This window comes from Suricata suricatta, chromosome 15 (genome assembly GCF_006229205.1).
Source record: "Suricata suricatta isolate VVHF042 chromosome 15, meerkat_22Aug2017_6uvM2_HiC, whole genome shotgun sequence".
Taxonomy (NCBI): Eukaryota; Metazoa; Chordata; class Mammalia; order Carnivora; family Herpestidae; genus Suricata; species Suricata suricatta.
Window position 1 is genome coordinate 42,594,883 of NC_043714.1, and position 27,778 is coordinate 42,622,660.

The window sequence follows — 27,778 nt, forward strand, 5'->3', positions numbered from 1 at the left end:
TACTTAATGTTGCTTCTACCCAAGCCGTGCTTTTTTAGTTTCAATGCTTTTGTTCTTTTAGTTTCACCATGTTGTGGGAGATTTTGTTTCACACTTTAAGGAGGCAGCATTCATGTAAGATACAATGAATGGTGCTCTAACTTGTGTAATGCCAAGACTGTATTCCTTTCTGCCTTTCTAGTGCTTATGTTTGAGTGTTTTACAGATTTTGGTTTGAAAGTCGAGTGGAAAGAAACCACGGGTATTTTTATGAGACTGACGCGCTGCCTACTGCGCTAAGGAGGCACCTACCACGGGTATTTTTGTTTCCTGGAGCACCTAGGTGGCTCAGTCAGTTGTAGGGCCTCTTGATCTCAGCTTAGGGCTTGATCTTAGGGTCGTGAATTCAAGCCATATGTTGGGCTTCCTGCAGGCAGGATCCTACTTAAAAAAAAAAAAAAAAAAAGACTTCTAGAGAGGCCTGGCTGGCTCAGTCATTGGAGCGTGCAACTCTGGTCTTAGGGTTGTAAGTTCAAGCCCCATGTTGGGTGTAGAGATAACTTCAATAAATAAATAAACTTAAAAAAAAACTAAAAAAAACCCCCACTTTTTTTTTTTTAAAGAACAGTTTCAGGTTCATGACAAAATTGAGGGGAAGCTAGTTCCCATATATGCCCTGACCCACACATGCATAGTCTCTACCCGTATCAACATCTCCCGCCAGCGTGGTGCTTTCGTTACAATGGATGAACCTACACTCCATATCATAATTACCCAAAGTCCATAGTTTTCATTAACAAGATTATTTTTTACTAGTAGCTTTTCTTCATTGAAGTCCATCAAGAGATGACTATAATTTATTTTTTAATCTGAACTATGGCATTTAAAACAAATTACTTTATAAGAAAGATTTTTTTGAGAAATTATGCATAATGATGTAGTTTTTAAAACAAGTTTTGAAATATTTGAGAAATGTAATGGTCATAAAAATGAAAATTATGTTCATGATAGTCTAAAACAAGATTACACACACACACACACACACACACACACACACACACACACACACCAGAAGAGGTTTCAGGCAACTTCTTCTGATAAGAGTATTATATACAGCATGCATTAGATATTAACAAAGACCTACCAATTGTCAGGGCACCTGGCTGGCTCAGCCAGAAGTGCTTGTGATTCTTGATGTGTGGTGTCGAGTTTGAGCCCCACGTTGGGTGTAGAGATTTCTTCAGTAAATGAAAGTTAAAAATATAAAAAAGGAGCTACCATTTGTGATTCAAGATTAGAGTCCTACATGTTATATAGAGTGATATAAGATAATTTAAAAACAAAGCCATATTGGCAAATTCATATTTTTTTGCCTTTACATCTACCAGAAACTCATTCAATTCTTTTCATTCTGAACACCATCAGCAACCCTTGAGAGAATTGTTCAGTAGCTCTTGTCTGTTGACCATTATCTAGTTTCTATATATATTTTGAAAAATTATCATAGAATGAAAGTCTTACTGTGGGGACTTGAGGGCTTGGGGAGGATATCATTCCATTATATATTCCTTTCATCTACCATAATGATTGGGTCAGGGTAAATTATCCACTAATAATAACTTCCCACAACTGCAGTAGATATTAAATATGTAGGGTAGCTCAACTTTCTTTCTTAGAAGGAGAAATGTGATTCAGACTATGTCACTTTGACTCGAAATTTGGCAAAACCCTTATGTCTCTAAGTCTTAGTTTTCCCATATGTAAAATGGAAGAGTAATAGTCACCTTGAGATTTTGTTTTGTTTTGGAGATAAATAAAATAATACATAGTGTTTGACACCTAGTAAATGCTCAATGAATGTTAGGTGCTCTGATAACTAGTGCTACTGTTACTATTGTTAATTCTATGACTATGTTTATATAAATATTTTGGCATCATTTAATTTTCTGAGATACTCCTTTAGCTTTTTGAGTCATAGGTTTTGAGAATCTGATAAAAAATCTAATGACATTAGGGAAGCCTGATCTCAGGCTAATTGGTACCCCTTGAAATGGAAACATCAGGGGTACTGAATATTGGAAATAGCAACCAGTCAGTACACATTTGTAAAGCAACCACATAGAACTTAGTAAATAATAGGTCCTTCTGAAGTGAGGGTTAGTATGTAAGAAGGTATTTAAGATGATGCTTTTTAATTTGCAAATCATGTAGCATGCTAGTTAAACTGCAGATTCTTTGGCCACATCTCAGGAAGATACTTGGGGGATTATGGGGCTTCTTGAAGTTACTAAAGTTGAGATAAATGACTTCAGAATTAACATATCTATCATAGAAAATTTATGGTTTTCTTAATTATTTATACATTGTTCTGCTTAAAGGACTTTTGGATATGAATGATAGTTTATAATTGATCAAAATGTGGAATGTAGTAAAGAAGGGAAATTATGTTGGTGGATGACCATCAGTATAGGCAAAATGAATGAAAAGTCTCTGCTGATGGAATCAAATTGTATTCAATACCTTAGCTCTTTTACTACTGGGGAACTTTGAGCAAAACTTAAGTAAACTCCTGCAGTCCAATGTATTTTAATCTGAAAAATGAGGTTAATGAACATTTTTATTATAGGCCACTTGTAAGGATTGAATAAGGTAACACGCATAACAGAGTAAGTCCTCAGTAAATATTAGTTGATTAGAGTTTGTCATTATCGTTTCAGTGATTTGCAGTATTGTCAGTTCTTAAGGTTCCTCTACCTGTTGAATTCTCACTTACTCTTCAGGGCCAAAATGAGTTTTCCCATTTTGAATTAAGTTTTCCCTACCATTTATTTCATGGTAATTATTCTCTTTTGTGCTTCAGTATCCTTCAATAAGTAGCATACAGTAGAGAAGTCAATATCCACTTTTTTTGTTAACCGATATAGAATACCTTTGATTTCTTTTATCTGCACATACTATGTCAGTTTTGGTTATAGGCTATTGTATTTTAATGTAGGAGCTCTTTCCAGCTGTCTTGTTTTTCTCTATTCTACCTGACCAAGATATTTTGAGGAGTCTGGGTACTCAGAATGTTTCCTGTTTAAATTAAATGTCTCTGTCTAAATGAAACTAAATTTATAAGTTAAATTTGTTTCACAAATAAGGCTCTTACTCTGTATTTTAAAGCCAAATGTGATATTTTAAAGCTCTCCTATTTTTTAAACAAATAATTGTTTAAAATATTTACTTGTATATTTTGAGCTTGACTAACAAAAGCTGACTACGTAGGTATAGTTATGAGAGTTCAGACTATTTATTGTAAAATTGCATCCTTTCACCTCCTAAATGCTAAACTATGAAACCTAACACAAATACTGTAAGAACATCTGAGGCAGATAATTAAAGTATAATTAAGTTTAAATGCCTTGGTGAAGGAGTATAAAAATTATTTAAATTCAATCGGCTAGTACATTTGCAGTTTTCTTTTATTAGGTGTGAAATCTAAGAATCCCCTGCCAACTCTTGAGGGCTCAATCCAGAACGTTGAATTGAAGTACTGCAGCACATCATTGGTCAAATGTGCCTCTGGGACCGTGGGATCAATAAAAGTTTGTGCCAAAGCCCCAGGTATGTGCAGCTGGACCGTGTAAAACTTTATTGCCTGTATAGGAGAATTGGCCTTGCATTTTACAAGGAGCGTTACTGAAACAAGAATTTGCTCATTGTTCCTATGAATCAGAGGTTTTAAATTTTTATTTTTACGTAAAAATTTTTTTAATTGTGCCAAGATGATACTTTTTTATTTTAATAAATTAGTTTTTATTTAAGGGAAAAAACTGCATAATTATGAGAATGGCTAGGAGGGAGGAAAACTAAAAGTTTCCTCTTACACTGTTGGGGGGATAGGAAGTATATATGACACTTAAAATTAAATTAAAATGTTGTTAGGGTAATAAACAGATAACACAACTGTTTTTCAGTTTAAGGTTGTAATGGTTTTCACCATCCTGCCAGTACTTTATTTCATAGTATTTTCCATAAACTACTTGTAATTTTTTTCAGTGCAATCTAAATTTCTAGGTAAGTTTAAAAAGAGGTGCAGATTTTGTTGAATATTTAGAATACAGTATGTTCAAATTGTTTCTTTTTATAATCTTATCTGAAATGTACATTCATTAGCTAAATATTAGGACTACTTTATGTAGAGTTAAAAGTGTTCTTAACTTTATTAGTCCTACTTTTTAGAATATAAATGTATAGATAAAATGACTAAATATAACAGATGTTGTATTATAATAGTGTATTAGTCAAGGATCCTCAGGTTACTTCTATTTATGTATTTTTTAGTTTATTCATTTATTTTGAGAGAGCGCGAGCATGAGAGTGTACACATGAGCGGAAGAGGGAGAGAATCCCAAGCAGGTTCTGTATTGTCAGAGCCCAACATGGGGCTTGAACTCAGGAACCCTGAGATCATGACCTGAGCCAAAACCAGGAGTTGGATGCTTAACCGACTGAGCCAGTCAGGTGCCCCTACTCCTATGTTTTTTTTATAAGAATTTTTTCATTAATGTTTTTACTCAGGTGACAATGGAAAAGAGAAATTGATTCCATTGCTTCAGGGTCCTTCTGACACTAAAGACCTTCATAGCAGCAAATGGCTCAATGAGAGTAGAAAGCCAGAATCTCTCTTAGCTCCAGATTTGATAGCCTTCACAGTCCAAGTTCCACAGTATATGGACTACTGCCATAATTCTGGTGAGTACAAATTTATCATTATTAACTTATTTTGCATTTTCTTTTCCAGTAAGACTTTTAAAAAGGACTTTTCTTTTAATCAATTTGTGTTCATTGAGATACTCTCTGCAGTTGTGCTCTTTGAAATGTGTTTTCGTGATGTGTTTATTAACAATAATGACTTTATTTTACATGAGAGTTAATTCATTTGTAGGTTGTAACAATCTTGGATTCATATCTGTTAAATTCAACTGAGTTGTAAAACATAACATATCATGTAATAGGTAGAAAGGAGTAAAACATTTAAATCATTGGAAAGAATATCTTTCCTTGAAATAGTAGCACTTAGTGATCCATCATTTGCCATATTAAAAATGGGGGCTTGGGGCTTAATCTCTAATTTTTTAGAAAGAAAGAGATGTTGATAGTGGAACCAAGAAAAAAATTTGAGCTCAAGATTACTATTTCTTAGAGTTATATTTTTTCTAATAACATTTTATTTAGAATTGATTTCATTTTATTCAACCCCAGAATATAGCAAGGCCACACTGCTTGTGTTGAGAGGAGATACCAGAAGGATCAATGAAGATTAGGATTAAAAAAAATAAGTAGAGGCCATTATCAGCCATGAGTTCGATTAGTCATTATGTGCTTAGTAAAGCCAAAATGGTGAAAAAGTTTAGAAATAAAATTGCTATATACAGATTCAGTTAGAGTTTTGATACCTACGAAGGGGCTAAGCTTATTTGAATTTACTTAATAACTTAATAACTTAAATTGGAGAGGACTTTCTCATTTTTTGTTTTGTCATATGCACAGTTAGAATTGCTTAATTAAGCTTATAATCTGATCTTTCTCATAACAATATTTATATTATTTTTTGTAATTTAAATGCATTTCTAGGGCCTCAAAAGTATATTTGCATTTCTAACCTTCTATAGAGTCCTAAAATAAACTATTATTTAGAAAATTATGCCGATGGTACTTTAGGGTAAAGTTTTATGTTTTTTTTGCTATAAGAAATTTTGTCTAATCTTTAACATTAGTGTTGTATTTAGTGATATGTTTTGGATTTGTGTGTAAAATTTTAATGTGGTTATGTGTTTGATGCTTTGAAATTATTTCTTTGGGTATGTTTTAGTCCTCAAATATAATGTGTTTTTATTTAAACCACAATTACATAGGTAAGTTTGGGTATTTTTAAATTTAAATTTGTCATCCACTTTGGAACAGTCACCCACATTAATGACTTAGGTATTTATGGTTATAAGAAGACTTATAAGTATTATTTTTTAAAATAATGTTGATTAATCTTATGTTCCTGTAACAAGATTTAAATTGGAGATGGGGATGTAGATGTGCCAGTATATGTGTCACTCAGCAGCAGACAAATCTTAAGTAAATAAATTTTAAATGAAGAAATAATTTATTAACAATCCTGCAAGACTCTATTGAAATATCACCCTTTTAGCAAGTACTTTATGGCCATTGCGTGCAAATTCTTTTCCTCTTAAAAACACAGGTACATGTACACACTTGCACACGCACATTGACACATCTTCTTTTTCTTTTTTTTTGACACATTTTTCTACTCTTCACTTTTTCTTAGTACTTTTTATAGTTTACCATAATACATATGTTGCTGATTTATCTTATTGATTTTTTTTTTGCTCTTAGAATTTATGCTTCATTTAGGCAGGAAGTTTTGTCTGTTTTGATTACTACTGTTTTCCTAGTGGCTAATATAATATCCTGCATATAGTTGGCTATCAACAAATATTTAATAAATGAATGAATAAATAAGTAAGTGATGATTACATTTACTTTTCTTTAGTTTTTGAGGTTGGAGCACCTGTGGGAAATGACACAGTCAGAATTAGGTATTAATATTAATATTAATTAATAGCATAACTAGGTATGAATAGGACTGAAAGAAATCTAATGGTATTAGCAAAACTCATTAGAAAAATATTTTACAATGCTTCTTAAAGATTCTGGGTAGTTAAGTACTTCCAGTTGAATAATTAAAGGAAAACAGGTTGTTAATGAACTTTTCCCATAGGTTTTTAGAATTCGAGTGAAAAGTTTTTGAAAATTGAGTCATAAGTGGTGAGCTAAGTGAAATGAGACAAATTGTGTATTTTGATCATGTCTGATGATCATTCTAAGTGGCTTTGGAATATCATGTGTGGAAGACAATTGCCTTTATGCGTCTCTTCCCCAGTTGAAGGTGGGGGTTAAAACTAGGGGCTAGCAAATGTTTGGGGTATATGATAAAAGCAGTATATTGAGGTTCTGACTTCAGCTCAGGTCACAGTTTTCACAGTTTGTGAGTCTGTGCCCCACATCTGGCTCTCAACTCTCAGTACAGAGCCCACTTCTGATCCTTTGTCTTTCTGTCTGTCTGTCTCTTTCTCTCTACCTTCCCCTTTCCTTGCAAATGCACTCTTGCTTTCTCTCTCACAAAAATAAACATTTTAAGAAATGGCAAAAAAAAAAAATAGTTTTGAGAGAAAGTTGGTTAGGGTAAAGAGGCAGGGTTCTTTTACTAATCTCTACACCCAATGTGGGGCTTGCACCTACGACCCCAAGATCAACACTGATGCAAGCCAGGCACCCAGAGGGAGAGTTTTTTGATTCTGATTTCAGAATGTGAGGGAATAGACAGCTTTTTAGTAATGGGAATTAGGTATTATTATGGCTGAAAGAAATCTAATGGTATTAGTAAAACTTATTATAAAAATACTTTACAATTTAAAAATCACTTTTATGTAGTCTTTTATTTGTTTATAAAACAAATTTATTTTTAGCAAAGCAAATATTATTTGTTTAAGAGAAGCATGTAGAGAGCTAGAAGTTGTCCAAGTGCCTAACAGTTCAGACTGTGAACTTTACCTGCGGCTTCTAACTACAGAACATTTTCCAACTGTCCTAAGCTCTTTACCATTACTAAACACTGCAGACCCTAGCCCTTAAAAGTCCTTAACTTTAAGGAGCTCCTTCCTTACTTCATACTAAGTAAATGTTCTCAGAAGGGCTGTACTTTAATGATGCCACAGCATTTCTTTGTCTTTGAAGCCTCAGCAACTCCTTTTGCACTCCCTCCACCCCATTGCTTTCTCTACTGGACTGACTCGGATTGCGGTGAAATAGTCCAAGGCTCCTGTGGGAGTCCCGTGTGTCAGCCTACATTCTGTATTGCCAGTATTCATGGGAACTGCTTAATGACGCTCTGATTTCTTATATTTGTGTAGGTACTTGGAGTCAAATAGAGGAATAAGATGTTCTTTGGCTCCTTCAGAGGTAGAACACTTGACTATAATTGATGTACGTGAAATACTTTTAGATGGGTTCTAAATATGTTTCACCTATCTTTTAAATATAGACTGTCTCTCCTTCATATGCTATATTTTGTCTGTGGTTTATAGGAGGTTCTACTTTTTTTTTAAATTTTATTTTTTTAATGTTTATTTTTGAGAGAGGGAGAGAGACAGTGTGAGTGGGGGAAGGAGATACAGAACCCAGCGCAGGCTTTGGGCTCCATGTGGGGCTCGAGCTCAGGAACCACAAGATCATGACTTGAGCCAAAGTTGGATGCTTAACCAACTGACTGAGCCACCCAGGCACCCCAGAGGTTTTGCTTCTTGAAAAGTTTTGTGTTCTTGTTAATCTTGCTATTAATGTCAGAAAAAGTTTGGAGGTGTCTGCTATTTAAAAATATAAAATGGTTACAAAGTACTATATGAATTTAGAAGGTCTTAGAGGTCTTCCATTTCAATTTCTTAGCCATTGTTAGAATTTTTTTTAAATGTGGCTCCCTCTTTTCTTTGTGCTGTAGATCTCTTGGCCTTCTTTCAGTTTCTCACTGGTGATTATGCTTTTGCATATACTCTCTTTCCTATGTGGGATTCTCACAATTACCCATACCCTTTTAACCTTCTACTTGTTTAATTCCAGCTCAGTCTTAAGATCATAGCTCAACTACTACTTCTCTAAGGAGTCTTCCCTGATACTCCTTTCCCCCATTCCCTACCACCCATTTCTATTAAGTAGCTCTGTTACATTTATTTTTTATAATTTATTGTACTATTTTTTCATAGCACTTAATGACATTATATATTTACATAGTTGGGTGGTTTGAATGCTCTCTGTCTTCCCCACTTGACAGTGAATTTCATGAGGGCAGAGTTAGTTACTCGTTGCTTATCATTTTGTCTCTAGGAGTTAATATTGCCTGACCCATAGGGAATGCTTTGAAAGTCATTTGTTGAATAAATGAAGAAATGAACATTTATGACATGGTCAAGGGTATGAACGTATTTGATAGTTAATCTGTTAACAAATATTAACAGCCTTCCTTTTTCTCTCCCTGTTTCTACTTCCTTTTTCTACTCCTTATGTAGTTCTCTGTCACTGGAGAGAATATATACCAGGTCTTTCTTTGTTAGACTGCTCTAATTACTATTAGATCCTCTGTTCGTTGAACTGTACCTTCCATCTGTTGGCCTGGTTTTATAGTCTTATGACATGAAATAACATACCAGCCTTAGATATACCTGACAGAACTTATTTTTCTTAACTTTATTTCTCACTCTAATTATTCATCCTCTTTAGTCTTTGGAATTTCCCATACTCTTTCTGTTGAAACCGTAGTCTTTTCTTGGCCAGGTGTTAAGAGATGAGTCTCTAGGTCTTTTGAGGTTTTGCATCTCTTGTGAACAGTGGCACTGATTTCTGTCCTTTGTTCTGGACTATTTATTCAAGGATGTTTGCATGGTCCGCAGCCTTGGAAAGATAGGTCTAGCGTCCCTCTGCAGCCGGTGGGAAGGTTATGTTAACTACCAGTTATAAAAGATTTGGTTCTTCAACTCAGGGTTCATCTCTTCTCTTGTATCACTCTGTATGTGTAAATATCAATCTGGTACATCTTTGTTGTCACCTTTGTGAAACTTGGGGGCAGAGGGAACTGATGCACATGTATTGATAGTCTTGCTGCTTGCTGTGTAATGAAGTCTTCTGTCTTCGACTCAGGAGTCTTCGGTCTTCAATGTCATTCGTAACCGCGGTAGGGTAAAATCTTAGGCTCACAATTCTTGACACCAGAGCAGTGTAGTTTCTTGTTTCTCCTGCTGAACCATATTCATGGCTCTCCTCAAATATGGTAGACCCCTTTCTGCAGAGGATGTGTTCCAAGACTCCCAGTGGATGCCTGAAGCTGCAGATAGCATTGAATTGTGTATATACTCTGTGTGTATCTATACATACATGTATGATTAAGTTTAAGTCATAAATTAGGTATAATAGATTAACAATAATAAAAATAGAACAATATACAATATACTGTAATAAAAAATTTAATAATATGGTTTCACTCTCACAACATCTTATTGTACTATACTCATCTTTCTTGTGATGTGTGATGATATGAGATGATAAAATGCCTATATGATGAGACAAAGTGAGGCAAATGATGTAGGCATTGTGGTATCAGGCTATTGTTGACATTGTGAGGATATGTCAGAAGGTGAATCATATACATCTGGACTGTGGTTGATCGTGGGTGACTGAAACCTTAGAAAGTGAGCCTGCAGGTAAGAGAGGACTCCTGTCATTCCTGAGATTTTGTTATTGGTCCTCTCCTTTCAACTTGGATGAAGTAATCAACTATACTGTTTTTAGCAGACAACCATATGTTACAGCTTTTCTTTTGAGGTCTAGACTCTAAATTTTAGCCACCTCTTGACCATTTCCCTGTGGATATTTTAATGGTGCCTAACACATTTAAAACTAAACTCGATATAATCTTTCCACCCCATTTCATACTCCATTATTCACTATTTCAATTAATGGTACTACTTCCTGCTTCATGCGGTAAATTTCAGCACTAGTTCAGTCGTTCCTTCTTTTTCCGCTTGCATATGGTAGATGTTCCATAAAAGCATTTTTTTCCTACAGTTAATAGTCCAGGCTAAACATAATAAATTGATTTTAGTCATTTCCCACATGATTTGTGTTGAGATTCATTGCCATACTGCTTACTTCCACTACTTGTTTGAAAATGTGTCTCTTAAAATTTAACACAATTCTCCACATAGCACAAAGTGAAGAGTATGTTCCCAGATTTGTGTAGTGAACTTCTATTTAGTTACTATGTGTTTTGAGTTTATGTGCCACTGGGAACAAGCCTTATTCTTCACACAAACTACTTTTAAGACAGTTTTCCATATTAGTTTATAAATTTACATGAAGAACTTCACACTTTTTTTCTGTGAAATTTCATATAATTGATTTTGCCCCACCATTAGCAAAGAAGATACCTTTGATAATATCTGGTACCTATAGTTATTTGTACAAGTAGGATGAACATGCTGTTTTCGCTTTTATAAATAAAATGCAAAATAGCTGTTTATTCCTAAGATTAGAAAACTAGAATTACGTAATTATGATTATAATTACGTTATTTTAAAATAATGAAAAACAAGTGTTCCTCTTAAAATGTCATTTAAATATAATAGTTTAAGCCAATCTGTCTATTCCCCAGTGCAATCAGTTTGAGAAATAAATACAAAGTTTTTAACTTTGTTGGGTTGTCCTATATTAAAAGTTATTTTATATTTTACCCATCAAATGTAAGCAACGTTTGATCACTGTTATCGGAAAGGAAGGTCACAATTACAATTATTGTCTCTGAAAAATCAGTTAAATTGGGGGGGTGTTCCCTTTCTTGATTAAAACATACCAGGAAACACACACAATCTTATTTCACCATTCAAGTTGGTTGGTTAGAATGTGAATTGCTTAGAAGTTTCTAAAATGGAGGCAGTACTTTAGACTCTAAATTTTAATTTATGGGGAATGTTTTTTTGTTCCAAAAAATTCTCCTTATAGTATAGAATTAAGTGAATTGCCTTGAAGTTATGTTTTTAGTATTTTTGACAGGACACATGAGTAAGAATGCTTATATATTGTAGCAATTAAAGACAATTCACATTTGTGGTTTGGGCATAAATGTGTAAAAATTATACCCATCTATCTTATTACATTTCCTCTCTCCTCCCCAAGGACTATACTATGTACTTTATCTGTAATTGTTGCCAGTTTTCTATCATGTTCCCACTGGGCTTCTGGTGCAAAAAATCTTATCCTCTTGATGACAGAGCTTGCCTGAATGATTTCATGCTCCTAGCATTTTTGTTCACGGGAATTAGGGGCAAAATGTAACTACAGCTGAACAGAACGTCTATTTTTGTAATTTTGGAGTTTAGGCTCTGTTATTGGAACTAAATGAAGAGATGCAGGTGTTCTCCAGTCCAAGCCCTTTGGGAGTTTTGATGGTAGATGCTTGAAAAGAAAATGCATGTGTTTCCAGAGTCAAACAGCAGCTGTGAGACAAGGATTTATGTTTTACTCAGAACTTTGGGATTTCAAAATGTTACATTTAATCACAAGCACAGAAAGGGGAGCAAATGTTAAAGATGTTACGCATAAAAGTAAGTTTACTGATCTCTTTACCATACGAACTAGTTGTGGGAATATAGGAGCAAAGTGAGTTTTAATCGTAATATAAACAGTTTCTAAAGGATTATGATAGTTACCAGGACACAGCCTTTGTGACTGTTGCATTTGTGGCATAGAGAATTTTTTTTATCCTGATTACTAAAGCTTTTGTTTTTTTCTTTTTTTCAATTTAGACATACATGCACACACACACACACACACACACACACACAATGAAACGTTCAGTACAGTATTTGCTAAATGAGTTTTGACTATAATTATTTCTTGAAAAGTTTAATAGCTTGTAATAGCACAACATGATGTTTTCAAGTAGAAGAAATGTAAATTTCTGTCTCAGAGAGTAATCAAGGGAATTTACAGATATATTTCAAACCTATATATATTAGAGCCCATATATATATTTCATAGTATTAATTACTCTGTCTAGAAAGTACTTTATGTTAATCATGTTTTCCTTCAAAACTTAAGGGTTTTTTCTCTTAGGTCTTCTTTTCTGCCTTGTTATCTACATCCAACCGATTCCTATTCACTTAAAAATTTTCTTTCCTGTAAACCTGTGTTTGTGCAGTTCTGAAGCTGGGAGTGAATCCTTTATCCTGCTTCAGAATTTAACCTTTTTCTTGATTGAAATATTTCCTGGATGCCATGATGCTAGGAGACAGGAACAGGCTCAATAGCAGCAGGAAATCACTTTGTTCCTTTGAAAGGTCCTAGATTCTGGAGGCAAGTCAATGGGAGATATCCCTTGAGACTTGTGAGTTACCAGTTGTTTCCTTCATTTATAGTACTAGGTCAAAATTTTGCATTTTTTACTGCCTTTATACTAAAGAAGTGGCATTTAAAGTAAAGAAGTAGTAGCTTCATTTTTAGATTGTAAATTACTGTACAAGAGGTGTTTCAGGTTGTAATGGGCTTCAAATGAATATCACCATTAAATGTGTAATATTTTGTGGGTGCCTGGGTGGTTCAGTCGGCATCTGACTTCAGCTGAGGTCATGATCTCACAGCTTGTGAGTTTGAGCCCCACATCATGCTCTGTGCTGACAGCTCAGAGCCTGGAGCCTGCTTCAGGTTCTGTGTCTCCTCTCTCTGCCCCTCCTCTGCTTACACTCAGTCTCTCTCTCTTTCAAAAGTAAATAAGTATTTAAAAATTTAAATGTGTAATGTTTTGTTTATATATATTTTAAAGTTCTTTTATTTTGAGAGAGTGCACGTGTGTGAGCAAGAGAGGGGCGGGGGAGGGGAGTAGGGAGAAATTTTCAAGTAGGCTCCCAGCTCAGCCCTGAACCTGAGCTGAATTCCACAAACTGTGAGATCATGCCCTGAGTCAGATGCTCAACCGGCTGAGCCACCCAGGCATCCCTGTTTTGTATATTTTTATATGAATCAAAAAGATAACATTATCACTTCAGTTTATATTTTAGAAAATATGTTTTCAAAGTGAGTGTTTTTGCATTTTCTATCCAGATTTAAAGTTGGCTGAATGGTAGCTGTCATGTTGGCCAAAAAAGAATAGACACCGTAGTGAACCAGTAGGAATTAATTTCTGAAACACTTAGAAGTGAACTTCACACCAGTCTTTACTACCTGACTCTTCTCCGTTTGTCTCACCCCTTCTAGAATAAGATTGATTCTACAGATAGCTTTTGCATTTCTTGTAGTCAAATACAGTATATGTAGGAATCATCCTTATGCCATTGCTTTGTTTTGGGAATAAATGATGAGAGTCAGTTATCTATTAATGTGTGAGAGTTTAAGCAGTTTTTTGGGAGTCTTTTTCTTTTCCACCTTCCTCTGATGTTAGCCCTTATTTTTCTTTACTTTCTCTCTTCCCAATCAAGAATTCCCTTCTAAGTAGCACTTGGACCATACATGTCATATGACAAACAGTCCTGTTTATAGGATTCCTTCCTCATAAGAAACTTGGAGTTCCTAAGGGCACGGATCATGACAAGTACATGATACGTATTTGGTACATACAGGATAGTCCAAAGGCAATGATTTTTTTGCCATTTGGGGATAGCCTTATTGTCTATAGGCCCCCATCATTTGATTGCTAGATTGGTTGGTGTGTGTGTGTGTGGGATGGATATAGTCTAGCTTCAGCCTGTTAGAGAATAATGGGAGAAAAAGTACAGTCATGACTCTTGTATAGATATGAAATGGAGAAACATTAACGATTACTAGCATTATTATCAATGAAAGAGCCAGGTGCATGTTACAACCAGATCAAGGAGAATTAATAAACAGATATTTATAGATCAACAATGCTGTAATATTTAGGAATGAACACAAAACTAGCTTCCTCCATACTGGGGAGGGCAGTCTATTGAATTTATACCTCACAGAATTTATTTACATCTATTGTCAAGAATTATTTTGCACTGCTATCAGTTATGCACAAGGTACAAAATTTTAAGAAAGCTCAAAGGCAATGAAAGGTGCAGAGTCTCCACAGAATCAGACTCTGATAACCCAGAGGAGTGTCCTCAAAACAATGTGGAGCTTTTTGTTGAAACAAGTTTTTTCCTACAAGCCTTACTAAATTCCAGATGGCTAGGCTATTTTTAGCTGTGGGTGGTTTAAATATAGAGGCAGGTCAGAAGTAATTTTGTGAGGCAGAGATTCAATACATGGAGGGAAAATTAAAGGGAAATAATGCTACCGGCAGAGGGCAGTGATGAAGTAACAGTTTCCTCATGTTCAAAGGTAGTGATTGTTGAATAATTGTGGGCTAATTCTGTAGACTATAACTAGAGTTAACTTTTGAAATCTTGTCATATAAAGGTCTCTTCAGCCAGGTGTTTTGTCAATACCTACGACTTTCTAGGAAAGTGTTAAGTAACTGATTTTTAAGTAAATAATGTGTTCTAATTTATTAAAAAGCTTCCCGTGGAAAGTATTCATACAAAAAAATATTTGAATATGTACTCAGGTATTGCTTTAGGTATCAGGGGGAGGGTGTGTGTGTGTGTGCACGTGTATGTGTGTATGTGTGGACAACAATTAAGAGTCCCCTAACTTCACAGAGGTAACATTCTCGATTATAACATTTTTATTGTATTTGATAATTTGTTGTATTGCATTTTTTCTTATGAGACTTAAGCATTTTATGTGGTGTTATCTAAGCTAGAAGAAGCCTTCTTCAGATGTAAAAATTATCTTACCCGAATTTTTCCACTGAACAGATAGAATTCTGAAATATGTGAAAGTATTTGCAATAGTATACTACCCAAAGTTGTGCAGAACTAAATTACAGATAAATAACAAAAACAAAAATAGAAATTCATCACAGCAAAATGTCCAAAGGAGACAAGAATAAGAAACAAAAGATAAATACATAAAAAACTAATCACTAGTCAAATTAATAACTAGTCAAAGAAATGTATATTAAAACAATAATAAGGAAAATGTTTTACTTATGAAAATGGTATCTGATAAATGATAAAACTGAAATTTGAGGAATTTATGAGATGAACAGTTTCATAAAGGTCTGGTAGGACTATGAATTGGTACAGTTTCTCCAGAAATCAGTTAAAAAAAATTTGTTAAGGAATTTAAGAGTGGTCATCCTTCATAATTCCATTTCCAGACTGTAAGGAACTAATCTAAGATGCATTTAAAGACTCATATTTAAAACTTAAGGTTATTCATTGCAGCTTATTTATAATAATCATAGGTCATATTTGTGATCCAAAAGTAGGCAAATTATAAAATAGAGTATATACATAGAAGAATATGTTTTTAAATCAGCCAATAGAAAATACATGTATCAGAAAATATTCACATTAAAAGCTCATAAAAATATGAACCTACATATGATAAAGTTAAATTTAGTTTTAAACATTTCACCTTTCCCTCTCTCTGTCTCTCTCTCAAAAAATAAATAAAAAAAGAGACTTTAAGGGGTTTAGTGAATGTCTGAATAAAATACCAGATTTCAAGACTGCATCATTTGCGTTTCTCCTTAAATAGTTTTAGTCTAGTGACTTAAATGTTTAAAATCACTTATTTTTTCTATAATTTGTTTTCTATTTATAATTAAAAAATATTTTTTCTTTAAATATAGTTGAAATTTTATCCTTAGTCAACTATTTGCAATAGTACAAAACAAAAACCTTCAGTGAGTTTTAAGTATTTACTTGAAAGTTAGCCCTTTAAAATTTTTACATAAGAGTAAAGAATTGTCATGGTTAAAATCCAAGGCCAACTCATAGATTTTTTTTTTAAGGTTTTTTTATTTATTTTGAGAGACAGCACAAAGAGTGGTAGAGCAGAGAGATCGGGGGAGAGAGAATCAAGCAGGCTCCGGGTTATCAGTGCAGAGCCTGACATGGGGCTCCATCCCACAGATCATGAGATCATGACCTGAGTGCAGGTCAAGAGCCAGTGCTTAACTGACTGAACCACCCAGGCACCCCCATTTTTTTTTTTGTTAAACTCAACAATCAAGTTGAGATATTCTAAACTTTTAATGAAAACTAGTAGATAATACCTTAAAAATAGTACTTTATTGAAAAACTAAATCAGTAAACTTAATACCTAAAATCATTCTATTTAAGGTAAAAGTCGACTTAGAATTGTAAAAAGATATTTTTGAATAAATTGTAAAAATTCTTTTTTGAAATTTAATTTATTTATTATGAGAGAGAGCAAGCAGGGGAGGGGCAGAGAAAGAGGAAGAGAGAGAATCCAAAGCAGGCTCGGCACTGTCAGCACAGAACTGGATGCAGGGCTTCAACTCATAAACCCTGAAATCATTACCTGAGCTCAAATCCAGACTGGGATGCTTAACTACTGAGCCACCCAATCACCCAGTAAAAAAGTATTTGTAGAGATATATTTAAGGATATTTATTGACATTTTTGGGACATCAGAGGTTGATAACAGTGCTGCTTTTTTGTTTCTTTTACCCTCATTTTCAAGTATAACTGACCCTTGAATAATACAGGGGTGAGGGGCAGTGATTCCCACATAGTTGAAAATCCACGTATAACTTTTGACTCCCTAAAACGTAACTACTAATAGCCTGCTTTTTACTGGAAACATTATTGATAAGAGAGTTGATTAACATATATTTTGTGTGTTACATGTATTAATACTTATAATAAAGTAGGTTAGAGAGAAGAAAATGTTAAGATTAAAAGGAGGAGGAAATTTTTTACGGGTTGTATTTGTCAAAAAAAATTTGCATGTAAGTAGCCTTACACAGTACAAACTGTTTTTAGTTTTCTTGTTTTTTTTTTCCCCCCACTTAACATGTTACTTGTGATTATTGTTATGATAGGGCTAATTCTGGACTCCAGTAGAGAATAGAACATATTTTTGGAGAGTCTGGATAGGAAGTAAGAGAGAGACAGGAAGAAAAAAAGTCAAGAATTTCAGTATCCTCCTGATGAGGTTTTGAGGTGATGGTATTGTTTGTGGAGTTCAGAGCTGATGGCCAAGAAAGAATTCTTGAAGACATCTTTGGTGCAAAAAGGTGATTTTTATTAAAGCACGGGGATGGGGTGCACTTGGGTGGCACAGTCGGTTGAGCATCTGACTTCTGCTCAGGTCATGATCTCATGGTTAGTGGGTTCAAGCCTCACGTTGGGCTCTGTGCTGACAGCTCAGACCCTGGACCCTGCTTCAGATTCTGTGTCTCCCTCTCTCTTTGCCCCTCCTCTGCTCACACACACACACACACACTCTCTCTTAAAAACAAATAAATAAAAAAAATTTTTTTTTTAAAGCACAGGACCTGTGGGCAGGAACAGCTTCTCTGGGATTGTGATGGGGAACTGGGGAACTGGTAAGATACCATTGACTTGGGGGAGATAAAGTCAAAAGGGAAGTTTCCAAAGAGACTTTAATATGCTGAAGACTCAACGATCACTCATGGCTTAGCTGTCGTCAAGCTAAGGTTGTTCTTCCCTCTATCAAAATGTTAACATTAAGATTGTAGGCTGTTCCTGGAGAAATGTTTAACTCTGCCTTTGCCTTAAGTACTGGTCAATGGGCAGCCGGTTATAAGGAAATGTAGTTTTACCTGCCATTTCCTTCTTCCCTTTGTTTCAGACATCACGTGGAGAAGAAGGTGATACTAAGGGCTCTGGGAAACTGAGTCTGTCTATAGGTTTCTGGAGATTAGGCTACTGAGAAGATTGCCTTTTTCTTATAATTTACTAAGATATTTGTAAACTGATAGAGGTGCTGTCAGTTGAACCATTTGTTTTCTGTCCTTTCCTGTGTCCTTGGGCAGCCAGGAGTGCCCGAGGAGTATCACACATCCCCCATCGTGGGGAGGGAGTAGGGTGTGCCAGTTTGTGCTTTGCCCTCAACTTGCCTTATGCTCCCTCACCACTCCAATATGTGAGAGAGGACATTTTCTGAAATGATGAGTTATAGTTGATGAAACGCAGGCACAGCTTGGGGAATAGAACTCTTTGGGGCAGGAAAGATGGTGATAGGCCTAAAACTGACAGGGTGATAGGCAGCCACTGAATGGAGAAGAAAGAAAAAATAGGCAACTTTAAACTAGAGGTTACTGGGTAATGGGTTTTTCCCCCCTTAATTCAGTTTGATATTGTTAAGTTATTAATTGTCAGTTAATTTTAAAATAAGATTTTGTTATAATTACTAATCCTATGTAAATGCATATTGACAACAACTAAGAGAGGGATTTTCAAGATCATGTCCAGTCCAAAAGAAAAGAATAAAGCAAACATTTTTCAGGTGGTCAGATGTCACCAGAGTCAAGCAGGTGGTTAAGGGGAAGAGATCAGACTCTTCTTGTCTGGTGTTCTTTTTATTATGTATATTCATTTAAATGGCCCTTTTCTGGTAACTAAGTAGTTATCTCATCCTGCATGTATTTACTTTGTACTAGAACCTTAGGATATAAAGATGAAAAAGACTAATGAGCTTATAGTTCACTGAGGGAGATACATAGGTAAAGCATATAATTAAAAGATAGTTAAAACATTGTTATAAAACAAAGCGGTGTGAATTCACATTGAAGGAAGCCCTTACTCAGACTTTGGAAAAATTTCCTGGAATCAGTCACATCCAAGATGAGCTATAGGACACACAAGGGGAGATGCAGCTAAGTTCCCTGGAATGGCAGCTTAGAATGGAGTAGGACAGGATAAGAGTTAATGCCTGATTGGATCAGCAATCTCTTTAGGTTATGAAAGGTCTGGAAAACCATTTTAAAGGTTTTGAACTGAGTGCTAAAGGGAGCAATTGCAACTTTTTTCTTTTTTTAATCATATTTATGCTTTAGAAACCAACTTAGGGAGCAGGGTAGATGAGGGTAAAAGCCAGGAGCCAGGGAGATCAAGTAGGAGAATGTTGCAGTGAAGAAAAGGATAATGTCAATGAAGAGAGTTACATTTGTGAGATTGTAATGTGTTGGAATCAGTAGGAGTTGATAGTTAATTGAAGATGAAGGCTAAAGGTAAAGGCATACAGGCAACCACCCAGTGTTCTAGTTTGGAGAGCTGGGTACACAGTAAGGCACCTTTCACTGAGATGAAGAACAAAGGAACAAGCAAGTTTTATTTAGGGTGATAGGGGAAATTGGAATTATACTAATATTTTTCCAGTTCTTCCTACGTGCTAGGTAATATTCTGAGCATTTTAAGTACAGCCCTAAGCAGTTTGACTCTAGAACTCATACTCTTAACCATTATACCAAAAAGCAAAGACTGGAGAAAATCAGACCGTAAATCATTGATTATTCAGTTTTTGGCTACTAGCTTCATGCATGACAATGTTAGTGACTGATAAAAAAAGGTATTCACTGGGGCACCTGGGTTCCTCAGTTGTTAAGTATCAGATTTTGACTGAGGTCATGATCTCTTAGTGGATTTGAGCCCCATGTTTGTCTCTGTGCTAACAGCTCAGAGTGTGGACCCTGCTTTGGATTCTGTGCCTCCCTCTATTTCTGCTCCTCCTCCACTTGTGTTTCTCTCTTTCTCCCCCCATCCTCCTCTCTCCCTCCTCCCCCCTCTCTCCCCCCTTCTCTCCCCTCCTTTCCCCCCTCTCAAAAATAAACATTAAAAAATAAAAAAAAGTATTCAATACAGAGCCCTATTAAGTTGTATATACATACAGCTAATTCTAAAAACAAGCTTAACAAATGCTGCATTTGATAGGGTGAAAAGTACTATATGAAAATAGAGAAGAGCGATTAATTTGAATCTAGAATGGAGGATTTAATCATATTAGCAAAGGTTTCTTAAAGATGGATTGATATTTATGTCTGGAATGATGGAAGACTGCATATGAGTTGAAAATTAATTGTTTAAGCATTACAAGTACTTTGAATTGGCCTATATTTTGTTTTAAATGTTTGGTAATTAAGTCCCTCTTTTAAAAAAAAATTAAAAAAAATTTTTAATGTTTATTTATCTTGAGAGACAAAGAGCATGAGAGGGGGTGGGGCAGAGAGAGAGGGAGATACAGAATCCAAAGCAGGCTCAAGCCTCTGAGCTGTCAGCACAGAGCCTGCTGCGGGGCTCGAACCCATAAACTGTGGGATCATGACCTGAGCCGAAGTCGGACGCTTAACTGAGTGAGCCACCCAGGTGTCCCTAAAATTTTTGTTAATGTTTACTTATTTTTGAGAGAAAGAAAGAGTGTGAATGGAGGAGGGGCAGAGAGAGAGGGGTCCACAGAATCTGAAGCAGGCCCCTCAGGCCCTCAGGCTCTAAGGTTCAGCACAGAGCTTAACGGAGGGCTCGAATTCGCAAACCAGAAGATCATGACTTGAGCCAAGGTCAGATGCTTGACTGATTGAGCCACCCAGGCACCCGACTCTCTATTTTTATAGAAGTGTAGAATGTAATTATTGTTAGAAAGTGTTTAGTACATATTTACGGTGAAGTAGTTTTCTTTCTAAAGTATTTTAGTATATTTAGATAACTATAATCAAAACATTATATTAAAAATTTTTCTTTTTTATAATGTGATTGTAAAATAAAAAATACTTGGTGTACTTGTTATTACTGCTTTTGTTTTCTAAGACAAATTTTTAAAATTAAAATAAGTACTGGCACCATTAGATTGTATTTAGGTTTTATGTGGTTTAGCTTGGAGTTAATTATTAGGTACAACTTGATTTTTAGCCTTAGAAAAACAAATGCAGAAGTTAATAAACCTTATTTTTTAAATTGGATTCATTGTTAACAAAGCATAGCATAAGTAAGTCTCAGCCTGTGAAAGGGATGACTTAACACAACTGTTGATGCATTTGGAGTGAAACATCTTTATCAAGTTAATACAAGAAGCAGTCATGCCCTACTTGAATTACTCATTTATTATAGCTGAGCAGCAGCCTGCATGTGGACTTTGAAATCCTGGGAAAATAAGATGCCTGCATACATCCAAATGTTGAAAGCCTTTACTCCTTAGCAGCTGGAAAATGTTGAGCTCTGTTGTCATCCATTAGGTTTTGGGCCTTCAGGGAGATGTGATCAATTTAATTACTGACCAGCTTTATCCATTACTTTTAATGACTGTAGCGTCTGAAGTAAGCCTCTGAAGTTTGTAGCTTAAAAGATCATATTTAGATACTGTATATTTAAAATTTCTAAAAATTAAACACATAGACCTAGATGATTATATTTTGTTTATATGTTTGTCACATATACTCAGATCCCTAAAAATCTAAAATCATTTAGATATATTAATAGTGATGAGTTTATTTTAAGTGAGGTCTAACATGTGTTTAAGAGTAACAAAATATGCTTCACATATTTGCTGTTCTGGGGTAAATTTTATATATTCTATCCTTTGTGTAAAATTTTTATATTTTTCTTAAAATACAGTCTGTGGGTTATTCCCAATCACATTTATAAACAAAACTGTTAATTATTCATGCTTCTTGATCATCTTATTTTCACTACCATTTTGATTTCAAGTCCAAAGAGAATTATAAAATATCATGGAGTGATAGAGCATAGCTATTAAAAGATTAATGTTAAATGAAGAAATGCATCTGTGACTCCAAAGCTGTTACTCATAAATTCCAGTTCTAGCTCAGAAACACAATCTTTGTGTAACTTACTTGGTCTCATGTTCAATGTTTCTTAATTTATAAAATGATTGCAATACCAGGCATTGAATACCTTTGTGTTGACTGTCCATTGTATAAAGACACCCCCTTTATGAGGTCCCTACTCAAGTTACAAACCAAGGGAATTTGCTTATTGTTATTATTTGTGACAGTGTTTTTAAATATGATGACAGTAAAATTTTTCTAACAAAGTTGGTGTGTTATGACAGTGTCCGACACATGGAAGTACAACTCAGGAAAGCACCGTGTGCTGAGTTGGTGACTCTGAGGTAGTGTTGAAGGATACCATATTTGACAAGTTTGTATTTTTAAGTCGATATGTTAAAATATTTGTCATAAGTGTAAGATATTGGGGCACCTAGATGACTCACTCAACTGAGTATCTGATACTTGCTTTCAGCTGTGGTCAGGATCCCAGGCCAGGGCTGTGGGATCGAGACCCACATTAGGGTTAAGCATGGAGCCTGCTTGGGATTCTCTCTCTCCCTCTGCCCTTCTCCTCCACTCATGCTCGCTCTCTTGCTCTCTAAAATTAAAAAAAAGTGTAAGATATCAGTCTCATTGACAAACAGTTGATATTCCTAAACTTAGAGCCATAATGCTGGTGCCATGCTGAGAAGAACGTGGAGAAGTCAACTAAGCTGTAGAAAAGAGCTGTGGAGATATATCTGAAAGTACTACATTGTTAATACATATGGTAGTTATTTAGTTATATAATAACTTTATGTGCAGATTAACAAAATGCTTCTGAGCAATATAATTGGAAAAGAAGTAATAAGAGAAGTCTATATTGAAATGTGTTATTAAAAAAGTTTAAGTATTAGTTTATGATCAGAAGGAATCTGTTCTGAATTTGAAAAAATGAACCTGAGTGGTCATAAATCATGTCAAAAAAGCAACAAAACATGTATATATGTATATAATGTAAATAATTATTAACACTTCAGATGATTTTAGAATTGATTTGCTTGATTTTTTTGACTCTCTTAATTATATTTTTGGTATTACATCTGTACATAGCATTGCTGTGCCCGACCAGATTAGACACCTGAAGAGCACATGTTGTTTCTAGTACCCATACATTTTTAATAAACTTGTAATTGTGTTTGTAACTTTTTTGGAGGTAAGATTTGGAAACCTACCTAGCTATTTTTGTTCTTAAAAATCAAAGAAATGGATTTTTGGAAAAAAATTCTTGTATGGATTGATTAGGTTAAAAATATTTTTAATGTTTATTTACTTTTGAGAGAGACAGAGACAGAGAGCGGGGGAGGAGCAGAGAGAGAGAGAGAGAGAGAGAGAGACAGAGACAGAGACAGAGACAGAGACAGAGAGAGACATAGAATCAGAAGCAGGTTCCAGGCTCTGAGCTGTCAGCACAGAGCCTGACATGGGGCTTGAACCCACAGACATGAGATCATGCCCTCAGCCGAAATTCGAGGCTTAACTGGCTGAGGCACCCAGGTGCCCCTGAGTAGGTGTTTTTAATGTTTGTATATTTTGAGAGAATGAAAATCCCAAACAGGCTCCACACCATCACTGCAGAGACAGATGTGGGGCTCAGATTCACAAACCTTGAGATCAGGACCTGAGCTGAAATCAAGAGTCAAATACTTAACTGAGCCACCCAGGTGCCCTGATTGATAGGTTTCTAAGACATGATTACTCAACCATGTCTTATTGAATAGTATGTAAAACCATGTGTTAATTCATTCTTTTTCTCAAAATGAAAATCCTCTTTTATTATGATAAATGCCTAGTGCAAGAATTCAAATGCAACAAAAAATATATAGAAATATTAGCGATCATCTGCAGTAGTGGGACCTAAAGATTAATTAGTGTTAATATTTTGACAAACATCCTGTCATACATGAATAATTTTCATACCATATATTCTCTTCTGTACTTATTTTTTCACTCCCATGTTTTTTAAAGCCATCTTTTTATGACCGTAAATACAGCTTTTCATCATAATTTTATATGATATGGTAGCATTCTGTTGGATGCTTACATATATAATTAATTTCTTCTTGGTAGATAATATGATTGCTGGGTATTTGGATTTTTCTAATGTACTAATATAAAAAAGATGATGGGAATAATTTTGGTAACATTCATCTTTGTGAACTTGCCTAACAAAATATATTATTAAAAGCATATTTTGGTGTGTTGTTTTGCATTTGAGAACCATTAAAGTTTATTTTTCAAGTACTTGAGTGCTAAACAAGTATAACTATAAATTTTAAAATGCAAATGATTAACATTGCAGAAATTCAAATGAATCTTTTCTTGTCTATCTTAATATATCTTTGTTTCACAGTAAATTTTTTTTGAAATTTCTGAGATGTCATGTAAGTAGCTATAGACTTGTAAATTTGTTTTTTTCTGAAAGATTTAATGCTTATATCTACTGAATTATTTTGCAAATCATTTCTTCATTTCATTTGCAGCATCATTTAGGAGAAAGAGCATAGACTTTGGAATCAGGCAAACTTGTTTTCAAATATGTATTTGCTTTTACTATTGTTATGACTTGGGAAATACACTTAAAACTCCCTGAGTTTTTCATTTTCCCATCTGTAAAATTTGTAAAACAAATTCACCTCCTCATAGGGTTTCTTTTGAAAATTAAAGACAGTGAATGCAAAGAGCTAACACCTCCTTAATTTTACCTCAGCTGTACAGAAACTTATGTTGGGGAGTTACTTAATGCAGTTTGGCATTTGTTTTCATTACTAGTGTTTTTTATTTCTGTCAACAGAATGATTCCATATTTAATGTGAACTTGTGTTTCTGTTGTTTACTTTATTCTGCTAAATTAAATTTTTTTCTTAGTCTGTACATTAAAAAAATAAATTTATTAACACGTAGGTAGATTGCTTTGCTGTTTTGATACATGATTGTGTAACTACAGCCTGCTAATCTAGAAGGAGCATATGCCACAAAGAGAAGTTTTATTTACAGGATCAGACTTGTATGTACATGTTTTTAAGTCTTCAGATAACCTTCTTCTGAGTCTTCCTATCTTTTGATACACTTCCCTGCAGCGGTCTTATTTTAAAACAATACCAATAAACAAGTGTGTGTGTGTGTGTGTGTGTGTGTGTGTGTGTGAGAGAGAGAGAGAGAGAGAGAGAGAGAGAGAGAGAGAAAGAGAAGCAAAGAGAGAGGACAGTTATGCAGAGCTCCATCAGTTCATGTGCTCTTGTTTGGTCATCCATCTCTTGATTCCAGTTCCCAAATACTGCCTGAGCTACTTTATCTCCGGTTATATGTCAGTGAACCATTAATTGCTCTTTGGTAACTGGTCACTTATTATAAATTAGTTTTATGTCAATTAAAAAATACTTTTGTCAGTTAAAAAAATCTTAGTAGAGGATTGGTTGTGGAATACATAATGTAACAATATGCAACTGCAACTTAGTAACATTGTTTCCTCTGGTATCTTCTCTATCCTAAACAAATGGTCTTTGAAATCTGCTTAAACTTTTCTCAGCACAGTGAGTAGTAGCTAAAAGTGGGTGCTGTACCAACAAATGTGTGACCAAGCCTAGTATTTGAATATTTGAATAAGAGTACAGGTTTCCAGGTCATTAATGCTTAGTTTTTTCCAGCTTGGTGTTAGTTGTGAAAGAGAGTTTACTTGGAGATATGATGGCTCTCATATTCTCTTGCTAGTTCTCCTCTTCCTTTACTTCACTGCTCAAGGGCACTTGCCTGCGTTACTCTAGCACTAGGTTCACATTTCAACTCTGTCATTTATTGGTGTTTGTCATTCTGTGCTGTGTACTTTAGGTATTCTAATCTGGGAATTAGGAATATTAATAAATACTAGCCTACTTCATAGGGTTATTAAAAAGTTATATTAATATAGATGTCATTTTGTGTCAACTAAGTTCTGTGCATATAATGAAAATATTAAATGCTTTTATTGGGTACTTGTGTCAGGCACTGTTTTAAGGGTACTGTCTCATTTTGTCACAGTAACTCTATTATGGAACTTGAACTTTACTTTTAAGTTGAAAGTTATAATTATATGATCCATTAAAGGTATTTATGTAAGATGAGGCAGAACTCGAATTTGAAGTTCTTGGCTTTATCTACATACATCTAAAGATTAGTGAGAGAATGTACATTTATTGTGTATGTTTTAATGTATAAGGTATAGATGTGTTCTTTCTTAGGTTTTCAATTTAACTGATTATATTTTCCCATCAACTAAACTACCACTCAGAGTATCAAGTGTGAGAGCTACCACTGTGGTATGTCTCTCTGCAGCTCCTTACTTCAGTGTCTCTGAGAGGACTCAGTCTAAGGAGGCAGGGCCATCCAGATTTTCTGCTGCACCTCGGCTGCTACTAAGACATCTTCCAGGGACTGGAAGATAGTGAATTTTCTGTCCAGTAGTAGACTTCCTCTGACATTGCTTCATACTCTCCAGCCAGAGTACTAGGACAATCCCTTAATGCTTAGTAATTCCCTGTGCTTCTGATTAGCATTTCAGCATTTTGATGCTGAATACCAATAGAAATTATATCAGTAACATGATGAAAAAAGGTCTCAATTTGTTGTTTAAAAACAGTTGAGAAAGAAAAAAGATACAGAAAGCATGATTATTTTGCAAAATTGATGCTAGAGACAATGGGCACACATTTCTCATATGGTTCAGATTTCTATGTAATTCATACTGTGCTTTAAATTTATAACTAGCCGTATTTTTTCTATAGTGATACCACCATTAAAGGAATTGAGGTGCATTAAGAATGATGAATGTTTTAAATATTTTAAAGGCTCTTGGATTCTTGAGATCAGTGAATCCAGAAGTGAAATTCTAGTAGTATAAGATCTTGAAGCAGCTACAGAAACCCTGTCTGTGCATAACCCCCACACAGTGCAGCTTTACTGTGCTTGTTTCTTTTGTGTGATTACTTAGTGTTAAGTGTGGTTCAGGGCCTGAAAGATTGTCACTAAGTAAAGATACAGTAAAGTTCTCTTACTAGAGAGATCTGCTTTTCCATTTATGCTCATAATCTGTTTATTTATATCGGTGGTTCTCCATAGCTTCTCAGTAAATTTTGATGTTGCATAATCCTAATAGAGTAATATCATTCTGATAGATGGTACAGTGTAGTGGTCAAAGCCAGACTGATTCCTGGCTCCATTTTGTAGTGTCTCTCCAATCACGGCAAGTTTCTGGAATCTTCAGCACCTTTTGACTTCTCATTGATAAGATAGGAATAATAATAGTATCTGTGGCATAAGTTTGTCAGAAGATTATGTGAACTCATATTTGTAAAGCATTTATTTAGAATAAGATTTGCACATAAATGTTAGTAGTTATCATTGTAATGACAAAAGTACGTGCCTAGAACTCAAAAAAAACCAAGGAAATAATCTTTATTTCCTGGTTCATCTGAAATCAGTTTGTTATGAAAGAATAATCAGGTATATGGAAAGAAAGAACATTTTAATGAAGTTCATTGTTTCTGTTGGCAAATATGA

At 34.8% G+C, this 27,778-nt stretch overlaps 1 protein-coding gene across 10 annotated transcripts in view; it reads left to right on the forward strand.

The window, feature by feature from the left end:
* The window catches only part of VPS13B (vacuolar protein sorting 13 homolog B), a 740,094-nt gene that overhangs the window by 205,527 nt on the left and 506,789 nt on the right, over positions 1–27,778 (forward strand). For all 10 annotated transcript variants that reach the window (XM_029923832.1, XM_029923833.1, XM_029923834.1 and 7 more), the window contains 2 exons: positions 3,451–3,585; positions 4,543–4,716. In XM_029923832.1, coding sequence (XP_029779692.1) covers positions 3,451–3,585; positions 4,543–4,716 — 309 coding nt within the window. The remainder of the gene's footprint in view (positions 1–3,450; positions 3,586–4,542; positions 4,717–27,778) is intronic.